The 12,767-nt window shown below is 39.9% G+C and overlaps 1 protein-coding gene across 2 annotated transcripts in view; it reads right to left on the bottom strand.

The window, feature by feature from the left end:
- Nucleotides 1-285: 285 nt before the first annotated feature.
- Nucleotides 286-12,767, bottom strand: part of tafa5l (TAFA chemokine like family member 5, like) — a 65,570-nt gene continuing 53,088 nt past the window's right edge. Inside the window, exons 4-5 of one of the 2 annotated variants that reach the window (XM_034196420.1) lie at nucleotides 6,794-6,832; nucleotides 286-4,483 (exon numbers count right to left, since the gene is read on the bottom strand). In XM_034196420.1, coding sequence (XP_034052311.1) covers nucleotides 6,809-6,832 — 24 coding nt within the window. In that variant the 3' untranslated portion in view covers nucleotides 286-4,483; nucleotides 6,794-6,808. Of the gene's footprint in view, nucleotides 4,484-6,789; nucleotides 6,833-12,767 lie in introns of both variants that reach the window. The other variant, XM_034196419.1, reaches the window with a different exon arrangement.

Below are 12,767 nucleotides of genomic sequence, written 5' to 3' on the forward strand. Positions count from 1 at the left end.
TATGTGACTACGTTTAATGACGATCCGCTTGCTAACCAAAGTCCCTTGCGGGTCATCACTGGCAACTCATTAGCACTATGCTAAGCTAATGGATCAGTAAATTGATTTTTATGTGGGCATAAATGCTAATTCACTACACTGTGACGCTGTTTGACAACGCTGTGTTTAGCAAGCCAGGCTGAGCCTCGGGGGGGTGTTTGTGTCTTATTAGGCCCAGCCAGGGATCTATTGTGGATGTGGGGGACTCAGTGGCAAAACATAAATACAATGAAGGCAGTGCTAAAATACTTGTCCATCCTGCAGCTGAAGGTTTTATTGAACAGGGCAAAGACATGGTGTAGACGTGTAGACAGACTCAATTACTTTTCAACAGTTACTAAAACAGAAAAGCACCCTGTAAGACAGGAGCCAATCGGATGTCAGGTGTTATTATGTTGCATGATGGTTGTTGCTATGTCGGATTGACACAGACACAAACTGTTAAAATTGAGAAGGCGTGTAGCTCTCATACAGACTCTGTATTTTCAGTTGAAATTCGGCTCCCATACCACAATTTGCTGTGTCTATCCATCCACAATTCTAAAACATATTAGAACAAACAGTACTCTTTTAATGAACATTTACAACACAAATGATACTTGGTTATTGTTGTATTTTCTCAATTATTTCTCCAGGAATAATCAGTTTGGTGTTTTAGCTGTGGCCTTCTGTTTTTCTTTTGTGACCATACATGAAACCAATGGGTGTATTACAACAAACACCGAAGACAATTTAGGGTTAGGGTTAAGGCTGCTATACTTTCAAAGAGCAACCAATGACATAACAGCTGTTTGTGACCAAACTCCTTACATATACGCTGCACCCAAAATATAGTGATTGTGACCATGAACTTATCTTTATAATAATAACCAATGTGATAAATCAAGTGAAAGGTAGGGGCATTTTCTCATAGACTTCTATACTTTGCAAACAGACTTGTTCTTAGACCAACGAATCACCACCTGCTGGATATTATAGAGAATGCAGGTTTTAGGCACTCCCACATTTGGTTTACTTCTCTAACCAGTAAGTTCACGCTTCGTTTGAGGAGTTTTTTTGTAAATAAAAGGAAAGAAGTGCTATAATGCCCCTAAAATCTGTTCATGTATGATGCATCAGACATTCTAAGTGTTTTCAATCTAATGTATGTTTTCTATAAAGTCATAAGGCATTACAAAAATAATGTTTATAAGTTCAGGTATTACCGCTACTAAATCACCGTATTTGCATCAGAGATAACAATGAGGTCTAAAGACAATTATGTTTCTTACTGTGTACCTAAAGTTTGCTCATAGCGTGCTATGACAGCTCAGCCCTTTCAGCTCACACCACCTTCGTAGCATTTGTTGATCCTGAGTGCAGCCCACATTAAAAACCCAGAGAACAGCAAGACAGACATTCAAAATGAAAGGGGGCAGCAGCCCGGACTCGTTGAGAGAACATCTCTAACCCAGTAGGAGTTGAGTGGGAATACTGGCACAGGACACCGACGTTCTACAGCCATGATGCAGGCTGGATTCTCACCTTCCTTACATCAAATATTTCTGTTATGTCCTTAAAAAACTGTAGCAAGCATTGATAATGTTACACAAAAGCATAGTTGGCATTTGTTTTTTCCTCTTTTGTTGGTTTCTAGTGAATATCTTTGAAAGTCGATGAATCTAAACCAAAGTAAGAATGTATTTATAATTCAAATGTATTCCGCCAACTTTGCTCCGAATGAGTAAAGGTTATGCTATCTTCTCTTATGGTTAATTAACTAGTGTTAAAAGTGTTCCCAAACAACACAAACACGATCACCATTTAAATGAAAACATTTAAATGTCATTGCAAATGGAGTAAAGCAAACATTATAATCATTAAATTACCACATTTTTATGAAATAGCTATAGACAAAATGAAGGTATAATTGGCCTGTTTGGAAGTGGTTCCTAGCGGCTTCTCCTTCATGTTAAGAGTAGTACAATTGTGTTTATTCCAAGATTATTTTACGGTGAACCAAGATTTTAGTTTTGAAAAGTACGTTAATGGTACACGTGGTAGTAAAATCCACGATACATTGTGCAGTTGTAAAATATAATGCAAGACACTGTGTGTGATATACAGTATTACTTCCAGCCCTCTGTGTGTTATTCTTCAATTACTGCACGCCACATTGTGGATTATCCCTTACATGAAGGCATGAGGCAACTATGCAATGTAATATGCTGTTTAAATGCATTATGCACTAACTACTACATTATAATACATCATACACATGGGATTGACAGAAAGTGTTCATTTTTACTCTTCACAAGAAAACGTTGTTCGTTTGTCTCGGATACTTTTGCTCTGTCCCTGTTTTGGAAATAATTGGCCTGTGGTATTGTAGTTCAAGCTAAGCTTAAAAGTATAACATATTTATATAGACGTTTGAGGACCATAAAAGGCATTTTTAGTCATGACACTCCCTCCGAGAGTCAGCAGTGCAGTGCTTGCAGAACTTAGTTTGATGATATGTGCTGTTATAAATGCACATCATATTGATATTTAACACAAGTAGAGGTCCAGATATTTGTTGTTACTAATCTGCCACTGCCCTGTTGAATGTGACTTCATTAAAGTGTCTCAAATCAAAAAGGGACAATTCATTCACGGTGAGTTCAAACCAGAGAAGCAAACATGAAATCAAAGGTATGGGATCAGGTGGAAATTGCCATTTTCTTACCACACAAACCACTGTTGACCTGAAAAACCCTCACATACACACTCACACACTAAATACACACTCTGCAGCTCTCGGGAGCGGACGCTCTCTTTATATCCTCAAATGCATACATTAAGATGGAGAGTACATAATGTTTTAGTACAAAGAAAAGGAAAACAGGGTGGCGACATACTGACAAAAACACCAGTAAAATATTATGCAATCTATTGTTATCTTTGGAAAAGTAACAGATATATTGTTTTACTTTAGGATGTACATTAATCTTCATACACATTGTAGTATTGCGTTTTATTTTTTTTGAGATATCTTACTGGTGTTCATGTTATTGTGTCCACCTCTTGCAGAAGAATGCCTTTTGTGCTCCTGAGATGAGACCCACAGAACATAAAACACATTAATTGAATCTCTATATATATATATATATATTTACACAAATCCTTTCAAGTATATCAAGCATCTGAAACCAGCAAATAGCACGTCCAGCTGGCCAAAACATTTCATATCAAAATATAGTCCATTTAGACAAGGATTCTGAATACATTTAATCACGCATGAATTGATTTTAATTACAGAATTTAATTTGTGTGACATACTGCAGCTCTTTCCCTAGTTTCAATTATATCCCCCCCCCATCATAAATATCTCTTTGTACTAAAGAAAATACACAAAATAAAGTCAAACACAGGATTCAACCTTGAACATTCAAATGCAATCCATCATCTGTAAAATCACACATTGTTCTCCGGCCAGATGGTGAGCCCTGGACTGGGCGTGTCCCAAAAATATACAAGAGTATGAATAATGCATTGGATATGACTTATTTAACAGTGTTTCTCTGGATGTGCACGCAGACTCACACATACATATTCACACATTGAGAGATGCAAACATGCACACACGCAGGTTTAGACCATTCAAACGAGCCAGGGGTCCACATCTGCTGAATGCTCCCGTTGGTGTGTGTCCAGGATGTGTGAGGTTCATTGACAAAAACTACTATTCTACTCTATGTTGGCACCACATAAAAAACATAAGTTATACGCTAAGTTGTCCAAAATGTCCACATTTGGCACTCAAGACAGTCAACTCATCTCCGTCGTCTCTTCTGGGACATTCCAATAGACTTTCATGCTTTTTGCACAATGTTCCGTCCTGTGTGTATGCAGTGCAAAGTCCTACCCAGCTAAATGAGTGAGAGAATACAGTGGGCAATACAGTCTGGCTCAACCTCATAAAAGTGTCTTTAGCAGCAAGCTGTCATTGGCAAAACTTGGCTGGAATATAACACTGGACGGCTTCGTATCGAGATAGTTAAGAAGAAGAAGGGGCCGACTTCTGAAAGACCTTCTGAAAAGTCCAGATCAAGCCACAAAGGTACGAAAAATCTTCAAGGAGGCGTCCCCTGCAGACCTAATGTTGGATATCAAGGGCAACAAAAAGTCAATGTAATGAATGAGTCAATTATTCCACGTCCCGTTGATGAAAGTTCCTCACAGGAATGTTGTTCGATGACGTGTCCAAGGGTTCGCGGTGAAGATTCAAAGCCGATGGTGTACCATGCCTCTCACTGGAGACTTCTCAGAATTCTCAGAAATGTCTGCGAGTTCTTTTATACATATTTGTTTTTACTGAAGGTTAAAACCTGTTGCAAAGTTTGAGAGTCTCATAAGAGAATGGACACAATGTTCTGGTTTAGTGATTGGTCTCAGTACCTTTTGTAGCAGGAAGCCGATGACCCTGCAGAACAATGGAGAAAAAAGAGATGAGATGAAATAATGTTTTGTAAACCTCTTCCAGACTAAGTTGTTTGTGCATTTTTTTTACATCTGAACAATGACCGGTAATTTTTATGTAAAAGTCACGATAGGTATCTTAGCAAGTCAAACTTAGGTATCACTTTCCGTAGCATAACTCTGCATTGAAAACCACCACATAAGGTAACGTGATTGCTACTGCAACGCAAAACAAGGTGAACTATGCACAGAGATCTAATGCACTCTAGCCTGTGGGTGACACTTTATAATTTCTTATTAAAAAAAAAGACAATGATTCACTGTAATAAAGTCTGTTTGCGAGTTGTTTTGTAGACGTCAATTGCCTAACTGCACCTGTTTTGTTACATTACTGTCAGATCCAGGAAGCGCTTCCTCTTGTTTTTTAAATCAAAAATAAATTCAATTTAATAAACCATGAAACACTGAAGGAGCCAATTTGAAGCTGTTGAGGATACTATTATCTTTTTTTTACCCTCACGGTGCAGGATGAGAAAACACAACATCAACACAGTAATAACCAGCCCAGCACCCCCTCTTTGTATTTTCAATTTTCATCTGCAAAACTCTTTACAGACAGCATGTGTGCTAATTAAGAATTAAATGAGCCCAAAATTACCATCTTGTGATTCTCTGCATGTGCATTGTTGGAGATTATAAAACAAGCAGAACTTTATCTAATAAATGCATAAATTAATGACAAATATTATGAAGAGCTTCACTGAGGGAAGGTTGTACGCCATCAACACTCTTGAAGGTCATTAATGAAGACTTCAGCCACAAAACAGCTTTTTAAATCCAGCGGTGATGAGAGCATAAACTATTTCCTTCTTTGATATTCGTTTTTTGTCTCAACGCTGTTTGTTGAATTGCCAGTTGCAGTTGAAGTGCCAAATAGGGAGCTAGTGTTGCGCCCCTTTCTCTAGGGTCCGAAAGACATTTGCATAATGGACATATATCTGATTGACAAAAAGCCATGACTTAAACAGATGTATAAAACAAGCAATTCCACATATTGCAAGTCTGAAAATGGCTTTATTTGACTTCCATTATCGCAAATGTTATGAATGATTCTGCAAAAGGATTGGTCCATACCTGTATGTGTTACTGGGTTCCTTTCCACATGGAATACATTTCACCTCCAAAGAAATCCTGAAGCTAATGACTTAATCTAACCAATCTTTTGATCAAGAAATCCATTTGAATGATACTAGAACTTTGCCATGAATATGTTATATGGATAAATCCATAAATGTTAATCCATAAATGATTCACGGTGACAGTGGACAAATGTGACACCCACTGCCCATATAAATCATTCAGACACTTAAGTATGAGTTGGCAAATCCACACAGAATTGCACAAATTCCCAGGGCTGGCAAATAAATATTTATGATGCCCCCAATTCCCCCTTTCTCCCTGTCCTTGGTAATTGTGCGTGATTCATTTTGTTTTCTCGGTGGAAGAGGGAAAATCAATCTCCGAGTATTGGCTGGGAGACATATGGCATGCAGATTCCCAATGCCCGTGGTTTCTCAGAATATAAAAAGCTTAACAGATACTCAGTCAATGTTTTTGGGAGAGGAATTTAGTTTCATCTTTAGATTTCCTTGTTTTTTAGAGAACAGATTGTTTGTGGAAGTTGCCAGAAGAGCGAGCCAGATTCTAGATTTCCTGCCGACTTTTAGTATTGACTTCTGCAGACACACACATCTTAGGACTTTGTTGGAATTGGCATATACAGTTGAAGAGGATTCTTAAAAGGCTCCTTCTTGTGGTCTTTGCTTTTGTGAAGAATGCTCCAGTTCAAATCAGTTTTCTACCTTTGTCCTGAAAGAAAGCCTGGACACTTGAAGTAACCTCTCCCTTTGATGTTAGCACAGTGGGGCTTTTTACTTTCCATCCTTACGCATTTGAAAACGCTCAACAACCCCCTTTGATTTACTTTTTTTGGCTTTTCCATCATCAAAGTTACGACATCCTGAGAAACATGTCTTCTCCATTTCCTGGATGATCTTTATTTGAGCTCAGCAGTACTGCGATATACATATCAACACACACTAATGGCTGACTCATTCCAGGTCAAAGCTACACTGAACATTTATACTACTTGCAATTTAGGCATGGCTTCTGCAGTCTCCCTTAAGAGTCATTATTTCAGGGTTCTATGCGATATTACAATCAAAAATGTCTTCGGTGGCTTGTATGTCAAAGTGAGAGTTATACACTTTTTATGCAAATGAGGGTACAGAATGGGAAAAAAGTACGTACTTGCCGTGTTCTCCACATCCTACGACGGCTCCTTGGGCAAAGGCTGCAAGAGAGAAGTACAAGGTCAGCATCGGAGGAACAGAGGGCCAGCCTTCACTAACGTTTGTTCAACTTTGCCTCAGCGTACTGGCCTTGGATGCAGAGCAGCATGTGTCCGTTCAAAAGCATAGATGGCCTGTCTTCCAATTATATCTAAGGCGAGGCGATGGAAACTGAAGGTTATTTTGTTCCCTCCCCAGTTTTTATGACCTCTGAGGACGCCGCTTCTCTCCCCGACCAGAAAATACGAGCGAGTAATGGCCACCTCATCATCCGCATTAACGACTGAGAGACCTTTTCTTTTCTTCCCTCAACGCCATCACATGGACAGAACATTTTTATCCCATTAGCTGTAGGGCAGGGTGATACACAGTGTTCCACTTTGTTTCTCTGTGAACAATAACTTCTTGCCTCCTACATTCATCTGAAGAACACATGAAAACGCATTGTTTTCCCCCTGACCGGAGGAAGAGAAACAGCTCCCTTGCCTTCTTAATATTGGTGAATGAGCCACTTTTGTGTAGATAATGACTCGGCTAATCATAATCACGAAGCTAATGGTCTGTTTAGCCAATCAGTGGAGGTAAGGCGAGACGGCTGTCTGGGCTGCACATTGGCATTCCCAGCAGCCCCTGCTCTCTGTGCCAGGCTGTGTGCTGCATGCGAGCTGTACTTGGTATTCTGCGGCCCCCCCCCCCCCGGCCTGCCGTCCCCCGATCTGTCGCTCTGAAATTCAGTCCTTCTGAAGAGGCGCTGATCCATCTCACCTCTCCGGCAGCATGTCATCTAAATGCTAAGTACTTCCACTGCATCTTTAAATCAAAACAAGAAAAGAAATGAGTGCGGGGGGCCAGCGCTTGGAAGGGATAAAAGCCTATAAGGGCACAATGGAATGTGCCGAGCAAACTCTTAGCTTTTTGATTACATTCATTTTCAAGAGAGAGGAAATGTGGGAGAGGAGAAACTGGACGAGATGGAATGCATATCAGGAACCCAGAGACCTTGTTATCCCTTCAAATGTACATGGGAAAAGAAGTGAAAATAGATATTGATACACCCACCCCGAAGGTTTGTTCAAAGAAAATAGTGTGTTGTTTGATTTCTCTCCAAAAGCCATCATGATCCACCTGATGTGCTCCCACAATAAGGCCCCCACCCCTCTTCTAGACTCCTGGGCTCAGTTGGTCTCTTTGCTATCGATCGGAGGGATTCTTGAAGTCGGAGCAGAGTGCTGAGGCGGCAGGAGCGGCCAGCACTATTAACTGCTCCTACTAATTAAAAGGGTATAAAGGTGAGTCCGGCCCGCGGGGGGGAGCCGGGCGGAGACGGAGCCCACTGTTAGCCTGCCATGCACACCGGTAAACAGTGCCTCTGGTGTTTACAAGACAGGAAACCAAGGACATTGAAGACATATTCATCTCCCACTGGCACAAGGGATTGGGGAGATCCACAGATAAAGGAGAGGGAGAGTGGAGCACACTAATAAGCGCTTGGCTAATTGCTCATGTTGCAGAGAAATTGAAACATGTGGACCTCGTCTGTGAGCTCGGGGTGCCTCGTTTCATCGCCCACTTGTAAACAATGAGCACTGTGCATGAATGATAACGTTTGCTCAGTTCAAATGAGGTGGCAGCTTGGATCTTTGAGAGAGTGCCAGCAGAGATTGGCAACAAATATTAAGGGATTCAATTAACTTCCTTCCTTATCATCAACACAGCATATTTTAGGATCAAAGTATTTTTAAGATACAGTAGCCTCAAATGACACAAATAAAAACCTCAGCCAAGGTAGCATTACACAGGTCTGTGGGGCCGGGAGGGACAGCCACAGAGAGTACAGCATGTTTGCTCGTTGCTCCGGGGGAAACAAAGGAGAGATATTTAGTGAAATATAAATAAACATTGATTGATTGATAGTGGTACTTTAAAATGCAAAACCCTCACCAGCAGCCCACCTATAGAGACAGGCATAGTTCCAGGACTGCAGTAACTACAAATCTCCCCCCCAGGTCTCTCCTAAGAAGTGGGCTCCTGCGCGGACTTTTGTTAGCTTCATCAACGCGAGGCTCATCGAGGTCCTGGTCATTACCAGCCACTGTTGTTATTAGGCTAACAAGCACAGCTCCGGCCTGCTGAAGACCCCGAGGGGGGGGGTGCATCATGCATGTTTTACAAGCACAACTAGCTCAGAGGAACAACAAACTATTTAGTTACAAATCATAGGGTCGTATCTGCTACTTTTTAAGGAGCCCGCTAGAGGAATAAAACAGTGTTCAAAATGATGATGCTTTAGTGAAGTAAAAGAAAACACCCACAGCACACAGTGACCCAGGGGGTAAGCATTCATGACCTGTGTGAAACTAAATATTTATAATGTATGTGTTTATAAAAAGAGCCAATGACCTTACCTTTATAGCTCAAGTTAAATGAATGACTTATTTCAACCTTATTCATGAGCTCCTTTCTAACAAGGGATTAGATTGCTGCCTAAAAGGCTAGAGGTGATAGCTGTGTGAAACGGTATACAATACATTGATAATATATCGGGATGTATGTAGTGCAGCTTTAAATATAAGACATGTATGATTTTTGTTCTGTTTAGGATGTTTTTGTTCCAGACTAACATTAGTTTGCAATCATGTCTGTGCAGTTTGAATATCAAAAAGCAGGCTCTTAAACAAACTACATTTGTCTGCAAATGTTATTGTTGCTGCTGCAGGATGAAGCATGTTAATGCAGACTAAATCCAAAAAGCATAATTGAGCTTCCCTAAAAAACAACTTCACTTTGACAATAACAAATCTATGACAACTTGATGTTCATTGAACAACATAAATCAAGTGGCAAAAATCTGCTTCTTGATTTTTGTACCAACAGAAAAGTATGGAAAAGATAATATGCCTAGAATGCAAAGAAACGCTACCAATCAAATGTGAAAAGAACCAGTGGGATAGTTTGTAAAATGATTAGCTGTAATGTAAAGTGTAAATGATTTGTGGCTAAAATGATACACAATCCCTGCTATTGTCATTTTAAATAAAACTGTTATCAGCTAAATGTCAATAAATATGCAAAATGTAATGCTCATTATGCAGAGTATATATGTATTATATTATAAGCATACAATTATATATAGCTTTATATCGCTGGATATATACTGTATGTTTTTAGGGTGACAGCGGCATCATAAATGGGACAAAAAGGCAGGTAGTGGCTGGCTGGATTGAAGGTAGCATGTTCGAATGTGTCCAATCCATTGACAGGCTTCCTGCATTATACAGGGTACAAAAACCCTGTGTTGAAACGTGGCCTATGGCTCTGACGATTTCACACCAGGCGAAGCTCTGGAGACGAGCATTGTGCGGGGTAAAACTCACATGGCAGTTCGAAGCCTGCCGATGACAGAACTTCAGAAAAGGGAGCGGGGGAAAGTGACAGCAGAAGGTACCGCGTTCACTGGGTCTCAGACACTGAGGGAAAAAAGGTGGAGGAAGGCAAGCTGAAGAAAAAAGTATTTTTGATAGATGATGGCAGGAAACAAAAAAATGTGTTGCTTCTTTTATGTGCCGTGAATGAGCCCCAGAGGAAGACACTGTAAATGTAATCACTAGGCTCCATGCATGTAACACCTACTGTATGATAACACCAATGAAAACAGGGAAAGCTGGAATTTCCCTCTTTCCCAACATCTCTATCTTTCAATACATTTTCCGCATCAGTCCACAAGCTATCCCCACAAGACGGATGATCGCGCGGCAGCATCTGACAAACACATGAGCCGAAACCAAATGAGTGCATCCCTCTTTTTTCAGCTTGATAAATAGAAGACCTTTAAATGAAACCGAGTACATTTGCTTATCAGGCGTAACCTCAGTGTCATTCCGGGGTTTGCGTTTGGTTCGAACGTCAGTCATTTAATAAATGTACATCCAAAGGCGAAGCTACAATATGTTATCCCTGCGGAGCCGGAGAGAGGCTGTCACATGCGATATGACAGGAGCACCGTCAGTGAGTGAAAGCCTGGAGGTGAGCCAGTTCAACATAAACGCTGGACTTGTGCTCTTTTGTCTGATGTATCAGACAGAATGGCGGTGCATTCAAGTCATTACATTAAGAACGAACAAAAAATAGAATTCTCAGTTAATTGCAGATTTGCATCTCTCTTCTTGGCTTGAATTTCTTTTAACCTAACATTGATGAAATAGTCATTATAATGTAAGAATTGTACTTGCTGGTACGCAGAATTAAATATGTTCATGAATGAAAGAGTCTGAAAGCCAGCAGAGCATTGAAGGACACTGTGCACAGCGAGCATATCTAATATTTGAAATTGCTCTGGCTTATTTTTATCCAAATTCATGTTGGAGACGCAAACATTTCTCTGATTTTCAGCTCTAATTTCCTTGCTTATATTTTCCTGCTGTGTTTGAAACTAAACCATTGTAACACTTCCTTTAACTAACTGCCCATTTTTACCGTTTGAACCTTTCCATTCAAGAAATCCTATACTTTAGGTCTCTTGGTATTATGTTGTTCTCATCTTAATGAATGCTGCTGATCACATTGTCAAATGAGAAGGATTCCACTATCATGGACCCCCTTCATCTAAAGATGGCATCCCAGTGAGAATATAAATGTAAAGAGGTTCAGAAGCTGTAAGAACAAAAAGCAATTTACATAACCTAACAACATTGTACTCATAAAAGATAAGAGCTAAATCACATCCAGGCTAATGCAAATGTGAATTAGGCTGAAAGCCAGAAGGGCACTGAGGGACCTCTTGAGTAATATTGTCATTATATATTGTTAGCGGGATGAGCTGGTTGGATGATGTAGCTTTGGTGGAATTCTGTAAAAAAATGAAATCAGATGAACCTGCTTGTCTTTTGAAAAAAATGTACGACTGCAGGATTAATTTATCCACGATGGTAACAGGTTGTTTTGACCCTTAAATGGGCAGTCAGATATCAATATTTGGGACAATTAAAAGCTATTTTCTACATTACACCCAAATTACACTGTTGTTATACCAATATTACACATTATTACGCCCCTATTTCATAACCTTGTTACACCATTAATTCAACCATATTACACCCATATTATATCCATGTTACAACGTTGTAACACACATAAGAGACTGTTATTAGGCACATGTTAAACCAATGTAACACAAATATTACATCGTTATTACACTATTGTATCCCTCAGGATACAGAAACCATTTAATGGTTAAGAGCTGTGGAGATGTGGCGATATTGTAAATGGGACACCCCCCACAAGCTATACGAAGCTTGAAAATAGGCACTTAGACACAAGACAAAGTATTTCAAATGTACTAACACATCATCAAATAACATTGACAAAATACCCTGAAAACTAAACATAACTAACCTTATAGTTAATGATCAAAACATGTATTTTGTACAAAATGATGTGTGAAATGCTATTTACTGTCACAAAGGGGCCAAATATATTAGGGGGCCGTGCTGGCGCCAGTTATTTAATGAGAGGGGCACACTTAATGCGGGACGTTATCTTTGCCTCAATATACAGCACAATCTTTGCTGCAACACAATCACAAATGGTATTATCATAGACTCTTCTTTTGGAGGGGGGCCACAGGGAGCTCAATGTTAAAGGGGGTCTGGCCCAGGTTAGCCCCCTCCAAGAACCAGCCATGCACACGTGAAGCCTGTATGAACCACTAGTAGTGGATTCATATAACATCTGAGCATTCTCTTACAGAGACAGAACAGCTAAGTTAATATTTCAGCATAGCAAAGCTTCTCTTTTCCTGGTTCACTTATATTGTATTTGGTCTCAACTGCTTGTGTTGCATCAGCAGCATACTGTATGAGCAATATGTATGAGAATTGCGATAGTTCTCGCATCATATTTAGCAGCATATTGAAAAAGCTATATACTTCTGTTTGGCAG

Source organism: Gymnodraco acuticeps, unplaced genomic scaffold, assembly GCF_902827175.1.
Source record: "Gymnodraco acuticeps unplaced genomic scaffold, fGymAcu1.1, whole genome shotgun sequence".
Lineage (NCBI taxonomy): Eukaryota > Metazoa > Chordata > Actinopteri > Perciformes > Bathydraconidae > Gymnodraco > Gymnodraco acuticeps.